This window comes from Amblyomma mixtum, chromosome 1 (genome assembly GCF_055824585.1).
Source record: "Amblyomma mixtum isolate Tamu chromosome 1, ASM5582458v1, whole genome shotgun sequence".
NCBI classification, from domain to species: Eukaryota; Metazoa; Arthropoda; class Arachnida; order Ixodida; family Ixodidae; genus Amblyomma; species Amblyomma mixtum.
In genome coordinates, this window is record NC_143012.1 from 256,792,957 (window position 1) to 256,816,112 (window position 23,156).

The window sequence follows — 23,156 nt, forward strand, 5'->3', positions numbered from 1 at the left end:
GATGGTCTGGATCAAAGCATGTGCATTTAAACTTATAGGATTTCATCGTCATTTTTTGCCCTTCTGGTCGCAGTGGCTTTGAGAGTTGCGAAACACGCCGCCCACTCGTTCCAGACATGTGTTTCGCCCTCTGTACGTGAGCAAGTGTCCCTTTGCGTAAGCTTCTCGACCTGAATGCGAGATGACAGCGAGGTATCGGGAGATTAGTTGCTGCAGCAATAGCTTGGGCGGATGTGGTTGCTGCGATGTGCCTGTTTTTTCAAAGCGACGAGCTGCGTGGCACGCGCATGCGCGGTAACGGTGGCGTAGCACATTCTGGTGACGCTGTTGTTGACGCATGCGCTGCTCCGATGGAAACACACGCACCAGGAGTTGACTGAAAGTTTCGCCGAAGTTCGTTTAGGTTCGTCTCCGTGTTCTTTCTCCGGGCTTTCGCAGCACGTGATCGCGTGCAATTTTTTGTCTCTTGCATATATGCTCTCCAGTTTTTTTTTGTTTTTTTTTCTTTGCGGAAGGAACATCAAACACATTCGGCACCGTGGGTATGTGCCATTCTCTCAGAGGCAACAACAACAACGACCGAGAGTACACTGGTGTACATCGCCCCGACCGCGGTGCAGTCTGGTGCCTTTTCGCAGCGGCTGTACCGGACTGGAGCATGCAGCTGCTCTTGCCGTTGCCGCACAGCCGCGTGCGGTGTCAGAAGAGGGCGTTGTAGCTGCGTTACTGTCGCGGCGACTCGAGATCGCCATTCACGACGCCTTTCCCCTCTCGTGTGTCGGTAGCCGCGTGTTCCCTTGGACCCGGTGCTCGAGGGCGCGGCTCAGGAGTTATTGCCGTGTCCAGTCGAGTGCCGCAACAAAGAGCTCCGGCACAAAGAAGAGCGCGCTGGTTCCGCCAGTGTCGCCCCAGGGCGGAGGATGGATGGGGACACTATCGGGAGGGCGCACAAAGGGCGCCCTGGCTTTCGGGGGGTCGACGGCGCCTTTGTTCTGCGGCCCTCGGCGACGAATTAAGAGGAATTTAGGGCGGCGCCAAAAAATATTGCCTACCCCAGTGGGGAATAATGCCAACGCCGCTACGGTGTCTCCTCCCTTCGGGAAAGTGATGCTGATGCCCCCTTTTTTTGCGACTGCGGTGCGGCGCCGCTGCCGGTCTGGGATTAATAACTGTACTTGCAAGCAGTTTAACGGCATGCAGCTTCTTGGGTGTCCCGTCGGTGCTTAGTCGTATTAGACTGCGTGCACGGCTGTCATGTTTAGGGCTTCTTGGGCTATAGTTATATGTAGTTCGGCTGCAGAGGCGATGGTAATCGCTTGCTCGAAACCCTAGAAACTGATATGGCTGTTACTAACGGTCGGCTACAAATCTCTAATTGCAGTCAGGAGCCTATCGGTAGTAGCTGGAAGTTAACTATTACAATTTATTTCATCACTTTACTAGTTAACATGATTTCTCTGTTTCAACGTCCGCCAACAATGACATTACTGTGACGCAAAAGCTTCTCTTTGCGTCAGAAATCCTGTTTTCAGAAATTAGTGGCGGGCTTCCCATAGACGCCTGGTGTAAAGTGAAATTGGGCTGAAAAGAAAATTTCGGTAATTGGCCGGGAATCCAACCCTGACCCTTGAGATGTGAGTCGGAAGGTCAGACATGGTACCTCTATATAGGCCACGCATGCACTTTACCTTTGCTGTATGGTTTGGTTTATGGTTTATGGAGGTTTTAACGTCCCAAAGCGACTCGGGCTATGAGAGACTCCGTAGTGGAGGGCTTCGGAAATTTCGACCACCCGGGGTTCTTTAACGTGCACTGACATCGCACAGTACACGGGCCTCTAGAACTTCGCCTCCATAGAAATCCGACCGCCGCGGCATGGGAAAACTGCCTAAGAAGTCAAAACCCAAACGTGCTCCTGCCTCAAATCTCCTGCCCGCATAATACTCCCCCGCACCTCACCACCATGGCACGTTCGTACTGCTTGGTTAAAGCGGAGCTTCATATTGTCACGTTGTAGTGACGGCAGTCCAGCGGTCAGGAAGACACCAGAAATACTTGCAAACGAAGCTCTTTATTTGGGCTGACTTGCGCCCTCAAAAGAACTGAATCACTCGGTGGCGGCGTAAGCAACAAGCGTGCTTGTCAATCGTCGAACTACGAATGCCCGCTGCTCGCGGCATCGTTCAATTTAAAGCCGGCGAGGAAACTTCGAGATAACAGGTCGAGATCATCTAGAGTAATCTAGAAACAAGTAGATGCAGCTGTTCATGGCTGTGAACAATCGAGATTAGTCCGGTCGCTTCTCGCATCACGAACAAAAGTGATAACAACCCTTTCCTGCAGCCTTGAGCGTGAACGAACAAACACTACAATGATACGTGGCATTAGTACCTCCAGTACCTATGCAGGCGAAGACACTTGATCGGGGCGGCACGCTCAGTACTTCGTCAAGGACGTTTAAGGCAACGCGATGAGTCGCTGTCGTCGCTGCAGATATGGCTTTGTCCGTGGAAAGCTTGATCGACTTGGATCGAAGGTCGATGATCGCCCGATGTTCATTCAGGAAGTCCATTCCTAAAATCACGTCTCGCGAGCATTGCTGTAGGATCAGGAAGGTTGTCGCGTAAGTTCTCCCATTTACAGTAACTCTCGCGGTGCAGCGTCCTGACGGCGTAATCAGGTTACCACCTGCGGTGCGGATCAGCGGGCCGTCCCAAGTTGTTACCTTCCTGAGTCGGACAGCGAGTGGCCCACTCATGACGGAGTAGTCAGCTCCGGTGTCCACCAAGGCAGTAACCGCGTGATCGTCGATCATAACTTCAAGGTCACTTGTTCGCGTTTTCGCATTGCACGTTGTCTTCGGTGTACGATCTCGGCTTCGTCGAGTAGTGAGGCTGCGGTGGGCGTACTGCGACGGTACTTCACTGGGCAACGGTAAAAGCTTCAAGTCTGGCCGCGTCGTCGTCGTCGTCGGTGTCGTCGTCATCGGAGCTGTCGTCGTCGGTGTTGTCGTCGTCGGTGTTGTCGTCGTCGGTGTTGTCGTCGTCGGTGTTGTCGTCGTCGGTGTTGTCGTCGTCGGTGTTGTCGTCGTCGGAGGTGTCGTCGGAGGTGTCGTCGGAGGGGTCGTCGGAGTTATCGTCGGTGGAGGATCTTTGTCCTTGCGCTTAGAAGCAACCTCACCTCCAGAGGCTGCTTTATTCAGTTTAACCTTCGGGGGCTGGGGGAGCGTCCACGCACAGCGTAGCCTCGGCTCGGAGATACGAAGCGCGGAGACGAAGGCGACGGGGAACGTGATAGGTGGCTGGGTGGTGAGCATTCTTCCCGACGCAAAAATTCCTCAATTTCGGCTGGTCGCTGGCCGGGTCGGGGTCGTGGAGCGTCGTAAGAGAACCCTCGGATGCCCAGTCTTCTGTATGGGCAGTGCCGGAGGACGTGACCGGCTTCGCCACAGTGGAAGCATAGTGGGCGGCGCTGGTCGGGAGTTCTCCACTCGTCGCATTTCCTCGGCAGTGCGCGTCGCTCGTAGGACGGGCGGGTTGGGGCGAGTGGGCGGCGGTCCAACGCAGCTGGCTGAGGGCGATAGGGGCTTGGGTCCCGTCGTCGAGGGGCAGGACGGCGCACAGCTGCGGCGTAAGTTATGGCTGGGGGCTGCAGAGGCTGCGTGGGTGTCGGCGTCACACCCAAGGCCTGTTGAACCTCGTCCCGGATGACGTCAGTGAGCGATGAAATTTGCGGCTGCGTTCCCGTTGGCAGCAATCGTCGGAGCTCCTCTCGCACAACTTGACGTATAACATCCCGCAGGTCATTGCTGTTAGCGGTGTCCAGGCAGCTTGCTGAGAAAATGCGCTGCTGGCGGTCATACTGGCGGGCTCGGGCATCCAGAGTTTTTTCCATCGTGGATGCCTCTTCTACAAATTCCGCGACAGTTTTCGGTGGGTTGCGGACGAGGCCGGCAAAGAGTTGCTCTTTAACTCCTCGCATGAGCAACCTTACTTTTTCTTCTTCCTTCATGTTTGCGTCGGCACGCCGGAAGAGACGCTTCTTTTCCTCAGTGTACACAGCAACGGTCTCGTTTGGGTGTTGTATGCGAGACTGTAGCAGCTGCTGGGCTCTCTCCTTTCTCACGACGTTCGTGAAGGTCTTTAGAAGCTGCTCCTTGAAGGTTTCCCAGTTCGTGAGGTTAGCTTCCTCATTCTCAAACCAGACTTTTGCTGGTCCCTCCAAGGCGAAGAAGACGTACCTAAGCTTCGTAGCATCATCCCAGTTGTTGAAGGCAGCCACACGGTCGAACTGTTCCAGCCACTCTTCGGGGTCGGCGCCAGGCGAAGCGTCGAAGGTTGGTGGCACCCGGGGCTGGTGAAGAATGATTGGAGCCGTCGGCTGGGGCAAGCTCATGGTGGACGTTCCTGCTGGCTTTCGTTTCCGGGTAGGGTCAGGCAGAATCCCGAACTCAGGTGCGTCTCCTAGCAGACGTCGGCTTGCGCGGTGGACTGGACTCAGGTCCTGCAGTGAATGACTCGAAGGGCTGGCGTCGCGACTTGCTGGGGGTGTCCGGTACATGGAAGGCTACCCAGCACCTCCACCAGATGTCACGTTGTAGTGACGGCAGTCCAGCGGTCAGGAAGACACCAGAAATACTTGCAAACGAAGCTCTTTATTTGGGCTGACTTGCGCCCTCAAAAGAACTGAATCACTCGGTGGCGGCGTAAGCAACAAGCGTGCTTGTCAATCGTCGAACTACGAATGCCCGCTGCTCGCGGCATCGTTCAATTTAAAGCCGGCGAGGAAACTTCGAGATAACAGGTCGAGATCATCTAGAGTAATCTAGAAACAAGTAGATGCAGCTGTTCATGGCTGTGAACAATCGAGATTAGTCCGGTCGCTTCTCGCGTCACGAACAAAAGTGATAACAACCCTTTCCTGCAGCCTTGAGCGTGAACGAACAAACACTACAATGATACGTGGCAATATGTATGTCGTATGGTCTTCCACTTAATATGGAAACAAGTGTCCGTGTCTGCGTGGGCAAGAGAAACCGCTGACGGGACCCATTAATGCTATCTCGTCTTAAAGGAGGAGCTTATGTGTCGCCCCGATTTTTTCTCGTTCCTTCCTGCATACGTGGGTGTCTTGCGCGCCTTCTGCACAGCTCGGAACAGACGTAAAAGTAGCCTCGCATACGCGCTCAGCCGCCATCCGTCGCGCTATATACGCTTCAGCGCCGGCCCCTTCGGCGTCGCATTGCTGTTCTTCGAGGGGACTAGCTGAATTCCCACCGGACCGTGCGAGTGGTGCAGCGTCTCCGCTCGCGCGACTTCGACGAGCGACCGCTGCTGCCCTTCTGCGCGCTTTCGTCAGGCGGCCTTCGCTAAGGCCTCGGCTAACGAGGGGGCTGTGGGGATAATCCGTCCCGGCTCATCGGCGCCGCTGCGAGACAAAGAATTGCGACGGCCGGATTACGCTTCGATCGTGTCCGAGTATCGCGCTCCTCCGTCCTTGCTGCGATGAGGCTGCATTTACGCTATGGTTTTTTGGTCTGTGGCGTTTTGTGGCCTCCGCCCCTCTTTCGAGCGCGGGGCCACCTCTGGTGCGAATTAAGAGGAGGGTGGAATTTTTTCTTATTATTATTTGCCGAGCCCTAACAGGCTGCTCTCTGCCCGGCACATCTCCGTGCGGGCTTTATTCGCCGACGCACTTGGCACACATGGCGTGACGAAACGGTGGAACGGCTCCGCTTTCCGGTGGTGTTCGCGTCCACGTGGCCGAGGGGGGGGGGGGGGGGGGGGACGTTGTTGTCCCAAGCGCCCGGCTCGCTCGGGGAGGCGCCTCTGCGCTCTCCTCGAGGGTTTCGGAATTACGAAACGTCCGAGTTGGGATCGATGGACCGCCTGCGACTGGCGGACACCGATCGCCCTGCGCCGCCGTCTTGAGTGCCTGCCGCTCTCGCGTATCATCCGTGCCCCCCTCATCCCGAGCGTCGTTAACTGCAAACCAGGCACAGCCCTTCCAGCTGGGATTTTTCGCCTGTCTCTGGGCCCCGAGAGGGAGAGAAGCTCTTCGCTGGAAGGCCGCGATCGTTTAGCCGGCGTTGGAAGAGCGCTGACGCGCTATTCTGCGTTGGGGAGGGGTTCTGGGAGAGGAGCACGGTGGGAGAGGGTGCAGAAAATAACAAAATAAAAAAGAATAAAATAATGGATCATTGAATCGGGGGTGACTATACATGAATGGAATCAGTGCACGGGGAATGCATGTCAGAGCTATGCAAGAAGGTTTTGGTTTCTGATTCGGGCTAATTGGATTCTAAGAACGTAGCCATACCACTGGCTCAAATTAGTTTATGGCAAAAAGATTGTGGTTTTGAAGAAAGGAAGCGGCGCAGTAACTGTCTCTCATCTTGGTGGACACCGCATTCTTGCTGTGAGGGAAGCGAGTAAGATGGCAGCGAAAGGAGAAATAAAGAAAGAGGCGCCGTAGTTGACGGTTTCGCAATAATTTCGATCACCCGGCACACACACACACCGACACACGCCACGAGGTCACGTGACTTAGTTGGCCCACCTATAGGTTGCTTCTCCCGTGGGTGGCCACCTGAGCCGCCCTATATTTTCGCTCTAAGAGCGACACCGGATTATCTGGGTAACGGGGCCTTGAACACTGTTGCGTCAAAAAAAAAAAAAAAGAGGGGATGCGCACTCCAACCCGTTGTCTTAAGAACTCACTGGACCACCTATAAGGCGAACTTCAGCGATGACTTCGGTGGCCACTTGGATCTTGTGATGTGCGGCATGTTGGCGCGCGCAGCGAGTTTGCGACCAGCGTCGTGGGCGCTTCCATCCTCTATTCCGTATCCGCTGCACGTTTGCGGTCTCTGACTTCCCGCATCCACGACAGTCGCTCTCCGTATAGTGGCGGAGAGGAAGACAAAATGGCTGGCTCTCTCAAGTGCCTCTCCCCCTCCCCACGCGCGTCCTTCTTGCTGCGGTGATGCTGCATATAACAGCTCGCGGTGTAAAATGTTCACTTGGGCAGCGTTAAAGCGAAAATCGGACAACTAAACACTGGAAGCCGCTCAGCAAGCGTCATCGTAGAGTGAAGCAATTGGGACTTCAGAACGATACTTTTTCAGTTCGGAAGGAGAGCTTTTGATAAGCCTGTTTACCGGCCGTTTGTCTTCGCAGCTTTCCTTCCGTGATCGGATGGAAACGCGAAGCAGCTTGAGTTTTTTCGAGTTGCGGTACACCCTATAAACACGGAGTATTCCTATGTGGGACTAAAAACGGAGTAGTCTGTCATCTAGCGCACTCTTTTCTATTGAAGAAATTGCCGAAGTGGTGCGGTAGTCAGACGCGGCAGCAGCAACAAACGCGCTGTTTCCGCATTTCTCCACTGAAGCAGATTTCAGTGGCCTCGAATTTTTAAAAGGAGTGCGGTAGATAACACCTTACTCCCTTTTTACTCATTTGTGTTTAGAGTGTATATACAGGGTGTTTCACCTAAGACTTTCTGCAATTTTTAAAAATAAGCTATTTGAATTAGATGCGCGCTTTTTCTGGCATAGCATTGTCAGTGGTGTAGTACATCACAATGCAGCTAAGACGTGCTAACTAGCAGGCTTGTTAACCAATATTTAATAGTTAACTTTTAAACTATTACTGTTGGGCTCCTTAATTATTGAGAGGCATGCAGCCCACCGTAATTAAAGTCCATATCCGTTTTTAGAATTTCGAGAACGCGATTATCCTCGGCGCTGTGGCCCAACAAATTTCGCCTACATCGCGCCAAAATACATGCGGTTTGAGAAGCTTGCAGGCAAAGCAACCTCTCCAGTGAACCTAACTCGTCGAAATAGCCAAAATTTGTTGGGCCACAGCGCCGAGGATAATCGCGTTCTCGACATTCTAAAAACGGATATGGACATTACTTACGGTGGGCTACATGCCTCTCAATAATTAAGGAGCCCAACGGTAATAGTTTAAAAGTTAACTATTAAATATTGGTTAACAAGCCTGCTAGTTAGCACGTCTTAGCTGAATTGTGATGTACTACACCACTGACAATGCTATGCCAGAAAAAGCGCGCATCTAATTCAAATAGCTTATTTTTAAAAATTGCAGAAAGTCTTAGGTGAAACACCCTGTATAAGCTCCGCACCAGCGAACGCAAGAGGTGCTGCGCCCTGAACGTTGTGCGTGGGAGGCGGAAAAGCTCTCGCATGACGACAGGTCTTCCCGCTATTCTCCCTCTATTCTCTGTTCTCGGTTCTCTTACCACTCGCCGTGCCGCCCTCGGCGCGTGTCGCCTCGAATTCGTCCGTGCCGCGTTTCGCCGTCGTCGGTGCCGCTGTGCTCATCTGCCTGGCAAATGAGACTCGCGCGAGGCATTCTTAACGAGCTCTTCCCGCTCCGCGAGCGTAATTCTGGGTGTGCGAGTGTGAATCCCCTTTTCTTTTCCTTTTTTTAGAATGCGAATAATCAGCTTCGAATATAGAATCGAAGTTTGGAATGATGAGGCGTATGTAGCTACAGGGCTCTTCAAAAGTTCCCAGGCCGCAGGGTTTGCTTTTGAGCAGTGTGTACCGCGGTGCATTTACGGCGGGCCTGTAGCTCAGCCTTCAAATCTTTGCGGGGGTTACAACTTGTAGGAAATGTGTCACTCTTCCATTGCGTCACTCCCTTGGTTCCATTGTAGGAGTTCTTAAAGTGCGAGAATATATGCTGCTAAAAAGCAGATCCCGTTGCTTGGGAACTTTTGACGCAATCTGTGCACTTATTCCTAATAGCGTTTTCATTGTCGCGTGCTGGAATGTTTAACTTTGTCGAGCGATGAACCGGCGAGCCGTAGTCCCGTGCACCGCGCTTAAAGAGCGGTTCGGGCCCCTGAGCTCGCAGGTTGGAGCTTAACCCCTCTGATTACGAATACTATTTCGTCGTAATCGCAGAATGCCCTGATGCGGCTGGGAAAATAGTGCACGTTAGAGTACTAGCTTTGATAATAATGAAAAATCACTTCTTGCCCCAACGAAAAAGAAGTAAAGCATAGCGCACATTGTCGTGTGAAAATATGGATTCGTGTGAGAAACATGTCGTGCACGTGTATAAATGTTACGCCGACAGGACGTTGTGCGGAAAATCTGTGTAGCTCTCTCGCTGTCGGCGAAGCGTTGCCCGCGATCAGGAAGACTCATGCTTGGCAGAGCAGTGGGCCGAATGTTCTTGTAATTGCGAATACGATACGAAGTGCACAGTGGGCGGATCTTTTGAATAGAGTTCGAATGTACAACGTTCGATTCGTATTCTATATTTTCGAATATTCGCTCAGTTACGGCCGCTACAGCAGGAATGGCCTGCCGGCGAAATGCGTTTTTTTTTTTTTCGTCGTCTCCCTTCTGGGAGCACGAAAGCCTGCGTCCGTCTGGCGAGCTGCGCTCTTCGGCACTTTCGAGGGGAGCTTCTCTAGGGCGAAGTAGGTGTGTGCGTGTATGTGTGTATAGCGTGTGCGATCCCTCTCAAGTTGAAAACCGCTGTTGTCGCGATTCGAATCTTCATCGGCCTCGCTTCCTTACTGCTCGACTTCGCAGCGACGGAGGCACACCGAAATTTCGGGGCGCTCGTGCATTTCGCCCCCACTGAAATAAGGCCGGAATCGAGAGCTCCTCGCCCCCCTGCGTCTTTGGCAGGCGGCCAGGCCGTTTTTCGTATTTTTCTCGTCGCCGCCTCATAGCTGCCACAACCACCGGGCGGGCATTTTGCATGTTCGCGCGAACAGTATACTGCCTGGGCCGCATGCCGTTCCCATGGAAACCGGCGGGGCGATTTACTTTCCCCATAGGCTTCCATCTTGCAGCGAGCTTCGGCGATTCTCTCTCGTCCGAGGCAGCTAGCGGTTTGAGGAGTGTGCTTGGACGTGTACGGGCGCCCCCTCCTGCGGTAGCAACCGCCGCGACCCGCTGGCGCCCGGCCTTTCCGGCGGCTACCCCGCTGCATCCAAGCGCGCTGTTTCGCGCAACGGAGCGGCAGGCCGGCGTTTTGCACCCGGTTCCTGTCCGATGCGCGCGTGTCGTTCAGCGAGCGTTTCGACATCCTTCTCTCGTTTTCCGAAGCAAGCGAGGGCCGATGCAGAGCATGCCGCAGCGCGGCACATTTTTTATATTTTTTTCATGCCGCTCCAATCAAAGACCCATTGAGCGCCGCATTCATCGAAGGACGGCCCTCAATAATGAACCGCCTGAATGGCGCCCCCGAATTCCGGCAGCGCTCTGGGCCGAGGCGGGAGAGGAGGAGTCAGGCCCGGGGCTTCGTTCAGAGCGCACTCAGCGCTGCTTTCCCCCGCAGGTGCACTCGGGCGCGCACCCGACGCATTAGTCTCGGGACCCGTGCTGTCTGCAAACATGGCCGATGTGTACGAAGCGCGCCCTGAAGCTCGCCGTCGCCCCATGTTCGTGCCTAGCGACGGGCAGCGATCTGATGTCCTAGTCTGCGGACGTCTGAGGGCATAATTAAAAGAGGCTCGTCTTTCGTCTTCTCTGCCTTATTCGTCATCTTCAACAGCAATCTGTATAGCTACGCCCACTACATGCCTCTACCGTGTCCTTCCAGCTCCTGTGCCAGCTGCGGCCGCCTTGTCTCCGCAAACTTCCTAATCTCAGCCGCCCACCTAACATCTGCTGTCCTCGCTAGATGTTTCTTCTTTTGGCATCTAGTTCTGTTCGGTTAGCTCGCCTCCGCATTACATGCCTTGCCCGTGCTCATTCCTTCTTCTTGACTTCGACATGGGTGTCGTTAACTTTCTGTGTTCGCTGTTCCTCTCTGCTTTCTTCCTATCTTTTAGCGTTACAGGTCTATCAATTTCTTTTTTCATTACTCGCTGCGCTGTCCTTAGTTTAATGACAAGCCTCCAAGTTTCTGCCTCATAGGTGAGTACTGAGAACATATAGAGCTGTTATATACCTTCAACTTGAAGAGTGTCGGTAAACTGCTGTTCCTGACATGATATATGGCAAACGCACACAGCCTGATCCTTGTTCTCGTCTTATCACCATATCCTTACGACGGTTCTTATTCTCTTATTATGGTTCGATCTGCGGTGACTTCTTGATAGACGTGTTCGTCAACCGCTTCCAGTTGCTGTATATCGTAAACTGTTGCTCCCTTTCCAGGCTCTTATTATCACTGGTTTTCTTCATATTAATTTTCATCCCTACCGTTCTGTTCTGAGCTTTAGGTCGTCAGTCATTCACCTCGATTTCTCCACTCATTTACTTGGTAGGGCAATGCCATCGTCGACCTGGAGGCAAGATGTTGCCAATGCGCGCTTATTCCTAGCTTTTCCCAACCTCCTCTTTCTCTCTTTTTTGTTCCCACCTTCCCCCATTTCGTCACGGCGCGGTTGAGGTGTCCACCAAATGGGAGAGAGTTACTGCGCCATTTACGTTCCTCAAAAACCATTAATTCTGAATACCTGCAGAGAATTGCGATGGAACGTTTGTGTCGCCTTCCCTGATTAGTATTTTAACAGTTTTTCCTTGCAGGAGTATGGTAGCTGTGCGGTACTGCCTGTAGATATTTTGTATCGGCTTTACGTATTCGCTTCTTTCACAGCATGATTGCATAATACATGTATTACTGCTAATGTTTCGCCTTAAAGGTGCACTGAAGAGGAATCTAACTCGTATTTTTACCGCTGGAACTCGATCTACACGTTCCGATCATTCTTAGAAACTTCGAGTTATTGCCCTGTGTGGCCGATTTCCTTAATTTAAATCGGATTAATGTCGGCTCCCGCCTTTTTTTTTTTTTGAATTCCCCGCAGACGGTCGACCAACCTTTCAACCAGTCCCGTGGCGGCTTGCCGCTCTGCCATCGGCGGAGTGATACGTAGTGATCGGCGAAAGCAAAGAATCCACGCGTATTTTTATTTCCGTGGGCTTAATTTGCGGCTATGTAGTCTCTGACTAGATCTGTTTAATCACAGAAACCTAAAAAACAGAATAAAAGCGAGAGCAAAGCCGTCACGCGACTGCCTGAAAGGCACTCCATGCGTTGGTAGACTCCTCCCACCGTCTGCGGGGAACTAAAAAAAAATGGCTTGAGCCGATGTTAATCCGATTTAAATTAGGCAAATCGTCCGCACAGGGCAATAGTTCGAAGTTTCGAAGAATGCTCGGAACGTATAGATCGAGTTCCAGCGGCAAAAAAACGAGTTCATGTTCCTCTACAGTGCACCTTTGATCAGTTATCCTTTCGTACAGTGTTCTCAATATTAAAGATCTCTTTTTTTTTTATTAGAAGAACATTTTTTTCTTTTTTTGTATCATCACCTCTGGCGGGCATCACAAAACGCCTAAGACGTGTTAGCTATAGCTAGTCGGGTAACTAAAATCTGATAGTTCCGAACTGTTACAGGTTGGCGCATTATCGTAATTGGAGGTTGGTAGATCGCCATCGGTAACAGTAGTACGGTACGAGTTTTTGGATCTTCGAAAATGCGATTTTGTCAGCGCTCCATCGTTTGCTGCGTAAGCAGAATGACAGTCGCCGAGTCTCGCATACCTGTATAGGGCGAAACACAAAACCAGTTTCATATCGTTTCCGCTGTGCTATATCGTGTTCATGATCGGCTTCACTCATCTTAAGTATCAAAAAATGGCTGGTAGTTTAGCATTACTATGCACGAAATATTGTGCGAAAGCGCAGTTTTGTGCAGGCGGACACCACCGCCACGTACCTGAAAGCGCGATTGAGGTGTCCGCTGACCCAAGGAGGCAGTTATGCGCCTCTTCCAATTTTTTCATCGTCATTGCCAATTTACCCAATGCACGCCGGTGGCCTGTGCTCCAGTGCCGCGTTTCTGCATCAGTGTTTTCAGCGCCAACGCGTATTGCTCTAGCGCCTTCAAATAAAATCAAATCAAATCAAATTTATTTTCAACATTGATACAATGTTGATGGCTTCCGTGACAAAAAGCTGTAAGGACAGCTTGACTAGGTCAGGGAACCATTTTGGCAGCAGCGACTTCATATACACTACAATAATTCAAATACAAAGGAAATGTGCAACAGAATACATACAGTGTCCTACTTACTTAGTACAATAGTTAAAATGCAAGTAAATATTGTAATGGAATACACGGACTTCATTCATCAACTTAACTACGCCACGAAAGAACAATGTGCACTACAATAAAACTACGCAACAAACGAATAAAATTAGTACCATAAAGCGTTTTACACGTGAGATCCCGATGAGAAGGCAAACACACACTCACTCTGTATGCCCAATTTCACAATTACCACTGAAAATCATAACGCAGTCTTAGAAAATTGCCCAGAAACAAACATGCTGCGCAATGCTATGCGCGTTAGGGCAATGGAACCAGAAAATTGTTTTAATCTTGTTTAATCTGCCAAGCGCGAATATTAGTTTGATAGAAGTATTGTTGATGAAGAATACGATGTGCAATGCGCAGTGCGAGAGTGTGTTGCAGTATAACAGGCCAGCGAAGCTGATCTGTTCGCGCCGCTGCGGGTTCGAATCCCAGTCGCGGATATTTATCAAATTTCCTTTCATTTAATGATTCATTTTCTTTATTTCACCTGGTACAAACTCACAAACACCACAAGCATGCAAACATCGCAAGATCTTGCCCGGGATTTGCCCATCGGAATAGTGCTTTCGAACTAGAAAACACCAACCAGCGAGTTAGTCCTCGTCTCTTTCTCTTATTTCTTCGCACCTTCGGGCTCACAGGAGGCGGTCGCCATTGGCAAATAAGCGCGAGTCAGTCGAGCAACCGTTTCTGACTATAGGATGTGCGGCCTTGTGCCGGGAGTCACGATCTCATTGCACGCCGGTCGAACGCGGCATTCGTCGGCTCCCTCGTCAAGGCCGAGTACCGGAGGCCGTGTGAATGTGGTCACTCCTTATACCGTGCTCGAATACACTACCGCGCCCCGCTGCTGCCGCGAAGCTCTCGGGAACGGAGTTTTCATTTGCGACCACACTGTCAGGGGGAGGAAATGGGCCTGGGGATGTAGTGTGAAGAGCAGATAGCCGTACACGGAGTCGATGTCCGAGGAAATGCAGGCACGGCAGGATGCGGCATGCAGAGACTTTTGGGCGGATGAGATTAGGAAGCTTGCCGGGATATATGATTGGTGGCCGGCGCTGGATAGGGCTAATTGGAGGCCGGTAGAAGAGGTCCTCATCTTGCAATGGTCGTACAATCGAGTTGAGAATGTCAGCGCAGCTCTCAAAAATGGCCGAGGCGAAGTGACACGAATGCTTCCCACCGACAAGGTGCGTGCATAATATCTACTGGGAAAACGCCTGATGATGATGATGATGAAGTAACTTCATTTGCATCCGTCAAGGAATCAAGAGGGCGATGAAGTCTTGAGTAGTGACCGCGGTCATCTTCCTCCCCTTTCAGCAGACTGGGATCCCTTGGGATTCAGCGGTGTCGAGGGCCAGATGGACGACTTTCTTTTGGTATTCTTCTTTCTGGCTGACCATTAATGCCTCACAAAACTCTATATTCCTGACTGGTTCGTTGTAGCTAGGGCAAGTCCGCACCATGTGGATCATCTCTGCCATTTCGTTGCAATGCTGACACCTCGGGTCATGGATCGTCGGATATCATCTGCTTAGTGCTAGTGGGTTCGGAAAAACCCCCGCCTGTAACTTTCTCCTTATGACCTCTTCCTTTTTGCTGAGGCATCTGCCTGCTCCACGTAGTGTCTGTCTTCCTAATCTGTAATGACTAAGAATGTCTTGGTACGTGTTCAGCTCCTCGTCCGTCTGAAGGGGCTCTCTGCTCGACGGGACCGCACTGGGATCCCAGTGTGTGAGTCCTCGGGCCAATGCGTGCGCTATCTCGTTTCCTCGCGGGCCCTCGTGGGCCGGAGTCCAGATTAGGTTAACTGGCTCTGCCGATGTCGGGCCGGCAGCCAGGATTTTGACTGCTTCGGCAGATACCCTGCCTCCGTTGTAGTTTCGAATAGCCGATTTGGAATCTGTTATAATCGCCCTGACATTCTGTTCAGTTAGGGCCAGCGCAATGGCGACCTCCTAAGCCGCTGTTGCGTCCCTCTGTCGGACGCTGCAGCACAAGACTCGGTCCCCGCCCCTCCCTGGTTGCTAGGGCTACGAAACCCGTTCTGCGTTCGTATTCTGCCGCGTCCGTGTAAAGCACGCCCTGTCTATTGGCTATATTTTTTTTCTGTGGAGCTTTCGCTCTGTCCTTTCGTCTAACCTCATGGTGTACGGGGTGCATGTTCCGTGGGATTGGTGGGATTCTGATTTTGTTCCTTATGTTTGTTGGGATATTCTCCGTGTGTTTGAGCCTCGGTCGCGGTTCGAAGCCTAACTCTTCTAGTATTTTTAGCCCCGATCGGCTGCGTAGGAGTCGTTGCTGTTGCGCTACTCTGGTAGCCTGAATGAGCTCGTCTGGTGTGTTTGAAATCCCCATGTTCAGAGTGTTCTGGGTGGATGTGTACGGGGGGAGGCCCAGAGCGGTTTTGTCGCCTTTCCTGATTGGAACTTCAGCCTTGTTCTTTTCTGCTTTGGCTAGCCGTAGGTATGGTGCCACGTATGTGATTCTACTGATTACGAATGATTGGACTAGTCTCAAGAGATTCGCCTCCTTCATTCCCGCGTGTTTGTTTGCTATTATTTTGAGTAGCCTATACACGCGTCTGGCCGACACTCGATTGTATCGTTTCGGTGTTCTTACCTTTTGACTGTATCCTAAGGCCCAGTACTCTAATCATTTATACCGAGGGTATTTTTTTCCTCGTTTACCGTTAGCATTATTCCATGTTCATGGGGCTTTCTTTGTCTCTTTTGTGGGCCGAGGAAGAGTGCTTTCGATTTCTCGGCAGAGAATCTGGGCCCTACTAGTTTTAGATACGACTCAATTTCCTCTTTGGAGGGTACTTTCGATGTGCGCGTCACTGCCTCTGGTAACCCGTAGGGTGAGGCCGTCCGCGTATATTGTGTGGTTGAGTCCTTCTATGCGTGCCAGTTTCTCCGGTAATCAATCACTGCAATGTTGAAGAGCGTTGGTGATAGGACCGAGCCCTGGGGAATACCTTTGTTGCCCAGCCTTATGCCATTCTCTCCCTTACTTTCTAGGCTGATTTGATTACAAACATCTTTATTTCTTCAATGTTCTCAGAACATGTGGGTGGGCCGCCTAGTCCGGTAGTCCACTGGCTGCTGCTGCTGCGCTGGCCCTCCCCACCAGCCAGTGCTGACGGTCAGGATCATCGCTGAGCAGAATTGCCTCCCACTGCTCCTCCGAGGGGTTGGGAATGGGGTCAACTAAGGGATTATATTGGCATGCCCACACCATATGGTAGAGGTTAGCTACCGCTCCACAATGTGGACACTGCGGAGAGTATAGTGTAGGGTACCACTGGTGTAATTTAGCTGGTGTTGGGTATGTGTTGGTTTGTAGTCTCCTAAGGGTGTTTGTTCTCTTCTAACTTGTTGAGGGATTTGTGTGGTGTTGGGTACTCCTTTCTGGCTGTTCTGTATGGCGCAAGATTGTCAACATACAATACACTGCTAAACCTATTAGGTCGCGGCACCATTCATGGTCATCAGGGGGAGACGCCCGGTATAGAAGAGCTCGGGCATGCCTGTGGGCGGCTTCGTTTCCTCCTGGTAGTTCCAGGTGACCGGGGAACCAGATGACTGAGACTTGGTTGGGGGGATGCTTAGTCAGCAATGACAACCCTGACTTGCGAGTTAATCCGTTATTGAAGTTGCGACAGGCGTTCTGGGAATCAGTGAGCACAACGGCGTTGTGGTTAGATGCTACAGCTAATGCAATAGCTGCCTCCTCTGCGTGAGTGGGGTTAGATGTTTTCACCGAGGCGCAGTTCACCATCGACCCTGAAGGCGTTGAGACCACAATAGTCATGACTCCATTCTTTGGTCCTGCTGCGTCCACGTAAAGGGTGTTAATTTGCTTGTCCCATTTCTCCTGCAGGGCTTCACCTCTTGCTTTCCTCCTCTCGATGTTATATGCGGGATGCATATTCCGCGGAATGGGGTGCACGTTTATGCGTCTTCTCACATCGCGTTTCTAGGCTGATAGTAACTGTTCTGTTTGAAAGAAACCTTGACGTAGTTGTATGCCTTTCCCCCTACATTTGGAGTTTCTTGGCGTCCTAGTATGGCTGCGTGGTCAACGTTGTCGAAAGCTTCGACCACGTCTAGGCCGACTATTACTCTCGTATGTGCCGTTTGGTTTTCTAGTGCTTGCTCTTTAAGTTTAAGCATGCCGTAGCATGAAGCAAGATGTGTCCTGAATCCTGTCATCGTGTCGGGGTATAAAGTTTCTGCTCTAGGAATACGTTTAGTCTCGTTTGAATGACGTGCTCCATTAGCTTTAGATTGGCTTCTTTCCACGCAGGCGGGATTTGGCCCTTGTCCCAATATTCCTGCGTGTACGCTGTTTCGTTAATTATTGATGCATCATCCAAATTCGTTGCAGCGGTTCGCGGACGAGTACTTGCATCCGAGGCAATATTGTATATGCAATACCTGCCTCGCCCCATGGACCGCTGTTAGCCCACTGCGCGCAGGAGAAGCGGATTACTTTGTACTGCGTGAACGACTTGCCCCTAACCGAAAACTCTCTTCCCGTGAACTCGGCGCTGTTGTGGCGATCAGGTTCGCAGTGCAAACTATACGGTTGCGCTCGGTCGTGACCGCGGTCGGCCGTTTCCGATTTTGGTGCGCTGGCAACGATTGCAGCGTTTCCTTCAGTCGGAAGGTAGTTTGAGGTGACGTGTTCTGGGTCGCGATGCTATCGATCGGAATGGGGAAGCCGAAAAACTAGCCCGAGATGGAGCCGCGCAGTTGGAGAGTGTAATACGTGACCCGGAAAGGGCGGCCAGTCTGGAAACTTTTTTTCTCTGTCTGTGATGCGCCCGAGACAGGTGACGAGTCGCGTTAGCGCCTGTAAGGAGACCCAGAAGAAAAGTGGAGAAACGCGACGATTGGTGTTGCGTTCCTTCTGGCTGGTGGCCAGCCGGGAGGAACGTGGCGCTTGCTTTTCTGGTCCACTTCCGCCTCGAATCCCGGAAAGCGAAAAGAGGGCAAGGGCGATGCTGTGCCCCTCTTCGTCCCCAGCGCCGGCAATGGGAGCGCTGAGGACTGAAGAGTCTCGGTGAGGTCTGCACAGATCTTGAGTATAGAAGCGCGAACCAGTACGACCACAAAAGAAAGACGACGACGACAGGGCTTTTTCGCAGGTCAGTTATTTTATTGAAAAACACGCACTTTTAAAACAAGGCAAGAAGCACAAGACCAAAATAGACCTAACCGATCAAAAAAAAAAAACAACAACATAAAACAAGAAGTCACACTCAGAAGTGAGGAGGCAAGGTAGTCAAGTTGTTTTTTGCGCAGTGTGGCCGAGGCTCGACTGACATAATCGGGGCCTTTCCTTGCTATCGTCTCGATTATTTCGTACTCGTGTACGCAGCGAGACACTTGCTCAGATTTCGAGGGCTTATTCAGTCGCCTGGAGACACGTCTGCAAAAAATTCACCTCCATGTGCTGGGTGCCTGGAACGCGTGCACATGCACACCACCAGCTCCCCCCCCCCCCCCCCCCCCCCCCCCCTTCCTTTTTAGTAGGGCATGTTTCTTTCGCTTGTGAAGTCCGGTTTTCGGCCAGGGCTCTCGTCTGGGAAGCGAGGTAGATACACGCAGCCCCTCCAGTGCGTTGCAACGTAGCCTTCCTCTCTCTCGAAAAAAACAAAAAAACTGTGATGACTGCAGAAACGACGTGTCAGCCTCAGGTCATCCAGTACTGCACGGGGATGAGTTTTTTTTTAATGCAGTTACATACGCACGCGACTATGTGCCAGTGTGAGAGTACCCCCAGTCAACCATCTGTTCCCGCAATTCCCGCGTGCGAGGTCCTAAATTCAAAATTGGTTTTTGAGGAAAGGAAATGACGCAGTAACTGCCTCACATATCTCGATGGACACCCGAACCGCGCCGTAAGGGAAGGGCTGAGGCTGTCAAAACTTTATTGCGCATAAGCGTAGGCGATTAAGTCAAGCTAGCTAGCGTACCGCAGGCCGTGGAGACCTTTGGGGACGCCGGTCCATTCGACGGCCCTGGACTGAATGTCCGGGCCATCGCTGGACCTTAGCTTATCCCATGCTTCTTTGGAGGGATCAGGCAAGAGTTCTGGGGGAGGCTTACGGACTTGGCACGCCCAGATCATGCGGTCGAAGTGATCTTTCTCGCCGCAAAAGCGGCAGGAGGGATTTATATCCTTATTTGTGAATTTATATATGTAGTAAGGGAAGGGATAAAGGAGAGAGTGAAAGAAGAAAGGCCCTTGTTTCCTTTCTCGCCTGGGGGCGTCCAAGTTTTCTTCGAATACGCGACGCAGTGGACGTGCACGCAGCTTCGACAGTGCGAAGGAAGTGCTCTCGACACGGGCGGCGTTGGGAGCGATCGGCCCGATTGGCGTGTACGCGCGTTTAATTGCCCGCTCTCGTGGCAAGCGGGACCCGCGTGTGTGCCTGCTCTCGAGTGCCTCCCCCGTCGGCCGTCGTCACTCGGTGCTGCCACTCTTCTTCGGTGGGACGTTTTCCGGCCCCTGGACATGCCGAGTGGATGAGGCTGCCTCCTCCCATGTGGCTGGCACGGCCGCGCACCGCACAGTCCTCGTCGCGGAGGATGCGGTCTTTTTCTGCGCTCCCATCTGGAGGAGGCGCCGTCACGTGTGCGCGAGCCTATTTTTGGCGGCGCGGTGCGCGCAGTGCGACCGCCCTCCGGCGGCTATGGCGACCGGATGGGTCTTCGGCCGGTGAGTGATTTCTCGGGCTCCTCTGGACATTCGCGAGTGTTGCGTGTGCGTGTCGCGGGGAAGACGACCGGCCGGCCGTCGCCGCCTGTCGGCCCGTGTTCCGCGGCCGGTCACTTTCCAGCGGCAGAGCATTCGCGAAGCCGCCTGGTGCTGTAGTGAGAGCACGAGCTGCGTAACTACTCCACGGTGCCGTTCGAGACGGGCATCGGTGGAAGGCGTTCCAACCCTTGCGCGCTAATTGGCGGCGCCAGAGAAGAAAAGTCGGCCCTCGGCGTTTAAAAAGCGAGATGCTGCGCCGAAGGCAGCGGTCTTTTTTTGTTTTGCCCGTGGCGGCACGTCGCCTCACCGTCTCGCCGGAGCAGTAGCGCGGGGCAGCCTATTTCCTCCTGTACGGACGTCGTAAACGGGAGAGCGCACCTGATTATACTGCGCCGTGCGCGCTAGTCGCGCTGCCGGGCGCCGGTCGTCTCCCAGCGGAGGCTTGGGCCGGAAGGAGGTTGTCAACGGAGGCGCGCAAACTATCGAACCCTTTGTGCGCTCGGAACCGCGGGCGGCGGTAAAGTAACGCGCAGGATCCAAGAGACGTGCCTGCTGTTCGCTTCCAGATCAGTCTCGCGTATACCGCGGTAGTCGTCAACCTTTTCGCCTTGGGTGTCGTATCCGGCAGCTTGTCTCGGCGTGGTGTGGTATTGCGAAAACCTCCCACATGCCCCTGCCGGCCGGGGATCGGTCACGTGGTCCGGGTTTCGCGTGGAGGTTGGCACCTGTCACGCCTTGGCGCTTATGAACGTCTCTCGATGCTCCCTTTATTTGCCGCTGTCGATTAGGAGGAGACGTCAGTAGCCCCGTGGAACGCTCTGCCGAACACATGCATTGCGTCGCGTCGTGGACACCGCAAAACATTGCGCGACAAACTGAACGTCTATTTGTCGCAAAGCCATTCCTGCGTTTGATGCCCTCCGACTTGCTGAACGTTACTTACCCCCTCCCCCCAGCCTTTTTTTTTTATTTTTTCCCGATGCCATACGAATTGCTTGCTCCCTTCTGGCATGTTGTGTAGGCACAGGAACAGTGGATTTTATGGTCGAAGCGGATTCGAGGTGAGTAGTGATATAATACGAAAATTACGAAGCGAATACCTCGAAGAGTTAAGCAATAACTTTCCCCGCCGTTTAGAATAGAAACGGAAAGGAATGTCACAACGGGACTCGTTAAGTTTGATTGTAATGAACAATATGGCGTTTGTGATTTTGATCGCAGTATAAATTACGATACATCTACCATTGCCACTTTGTTACGGCTGCAGTTACCATGCACTTAAACTGTCGGACGGCGTCCATGCTCAACGTCTTCAATACTTCGCATAAAGGCTAGAAAGCGATGTATGCATGCTTACACATGTTGATGCATATTTATCGCGGCTTAGAGCGCATTGTGTCGAAATGTGATTATCACCCAGTCGGTAAACACAACAGAAATATTTCTGTCTTCACAACAGATTTTTTCTATTTTTTACCAAGAACTAACTTGTAACAACAAAATTTCGTGTAGCCACTACACAAAGGTACTACAGAACTGCTGACTGCAGAAACGTACTACAGAAAAAAACTACAGCACTGCAGAAAAATACTACAAAACAACCGAAAACACTGTCGTTACGACGAACAAGACATTTTGTCGTATTTTTGACCCTGCTCTGTCGTTATGTTCGAGTGGGCAAAGAGTTAGAGGCTGGCATAAACAAACATATTCCGCGAGAATTAGCTCTTGCCTGTTTGCTTATCCCAAAACTCGCTGTCGAAGGGTCTCGCTTCTTGTATGAGCGACAGGAATCGCAAGACACTTTTGGACGACCTCATTTACCCGCCGCGGTGGCTCAGTGCTTAGGGCGCCCGGCTACTAGGCCGGAGTTCCCGGGTTCGAACCCGGCCGAAACGCAGAAAGCGCCAGTGTGCTGTGCGATGTTAGTGCACGGTGAAGATCCCCAGGTGGTCGAAATTATACCGGAGACCTCCACTACGGCACCTATTTCTTCTTTCACTCCCACCTTCCTCTCTTCCCTTACGGCGCGGTGCAGGTGTCCGCCGAGATATAGATGGATGGATGGAAAAAACTTTATTGCTGATAAATTAAGGTGTTCTTGACCCTTACGGGTCACTGGGCGCCGTGGTCGATCCTTGGTCCAGGATGCCGCACTTGACTGCTGCCATCGTGGCTCGGCGCACAAGGAATCGTTGCGCTTCCTCGTCCTCGCTGGCCAGCAAGTGCTCCCACTGCATCACATTCGGGTGGTTTATTCTTGGCTCTAAGTCCGCCTTAGGGCAGGTCCATGTGACATGTTCTAGTGTAGGTTTACCCTGCCACCACGTACATTCGTCTGCATATTGTGTAGGGAAAATCTTGTGTAGTTTGTGCAGGTGCGGGTAGGTACCGGTTTTTGTGCGAGACAGATACTGCGTCATTTTCCTTCCCCCGAAACAATTTTCAACCTCGGCTGAAGCAGGATGCAAGCGCTTAGGGGCGCTGCCGCTTTTCCCAGCCTGTTGTCCTCGGATACGGTGAGAGAGAGCAAGTGCTCGGCGACTCGGGTAGCGGGCCACCTTTTCGGCAGCATGTTGACGCCCACAGTCATGGCGAGCTGCGGAGCTTAGGTGGTCGAAAAGCGTCCACACGCAGTGCCATATACAGGGTGTTTTACCTGAGACTTTCCTCAGTTTTTAAAAAATAGGCTTTTTAAGTTAGAGGAACGATTTTTTCGGCATAACATTGTCAGCGGTGTAGTATACGTCTGAATACAGCTAAGACGTGCTAACTAGCAAGCTGGTTAACTAATATTGAATAGTGATGCTTTTTAACGATTGCTGTTCGGTTCCTTAATTATTGAGAGGGGCGCACCTCACGGTAATATTCGCATCAGTTTTTAGTTTCGAAAACGCGGTTACCCTCGGCGCCGTGGCCCAACAAATTTTGGCTACATCGCGCCAAGATAGATGTGCTTTCGAGAAGCTTGCAGGCAAAGCAACCTCTCCAGTGCACGTAACTCGTCGCAGTAGCCAGCTGCAGTTTAACAATGTACGTACAAGATTTTAGTTAGGCTTAAATTAGAATATGCATCATCAGTCTGGGACCATGGGCTTTCGACATTTACATATCTCGAACTAATTGCGAATAGCTCGGCACGCTTCATCATATCCAACTGTAAGTGCATAAGCAGCGTCACAGCTACGAAAAAAAAAAAACTATCACTGCCACTTTTTGAACACCGTAGCGCTTATTTCACGAAATCTATCATGATCCCGAACAATCACCAATACAGC

At 51.9% G+C, this 23,156-nt stretch overlaps 1 protein-coding gene across 2 annotated transcripts in view; it reads left to right on the top strand.

Moving 5' to 3' along the window:
* The window catches only part of LOC149371544 (uncharacterized), a 159,057-nt gene that overhangs the window by 101,180 nt on the left and 34,721 nt on the right, over positions 1 to 23,156 (top strand). The window contains exon 1 of one of the 2 annotated variants that reach the window (XM_089565810.1): positions 19,691 to 19,839. The exons of the other annotated variant lie outside the window; for it this stretch is intronic. Within the exon in view, the coding sequence (XP_089421936.1) occupies positions 19,814 to 19,839 (26 nt within the window). The 5' untranslated portion in view covers positions 19,691 to 19,813. Of the gene's footprint in view, positions 1 to 19,690; positions 19,840 to 23,156 lie in introns of those variants that run through there. 2 annotated transcript variants of the gene reach the window in all.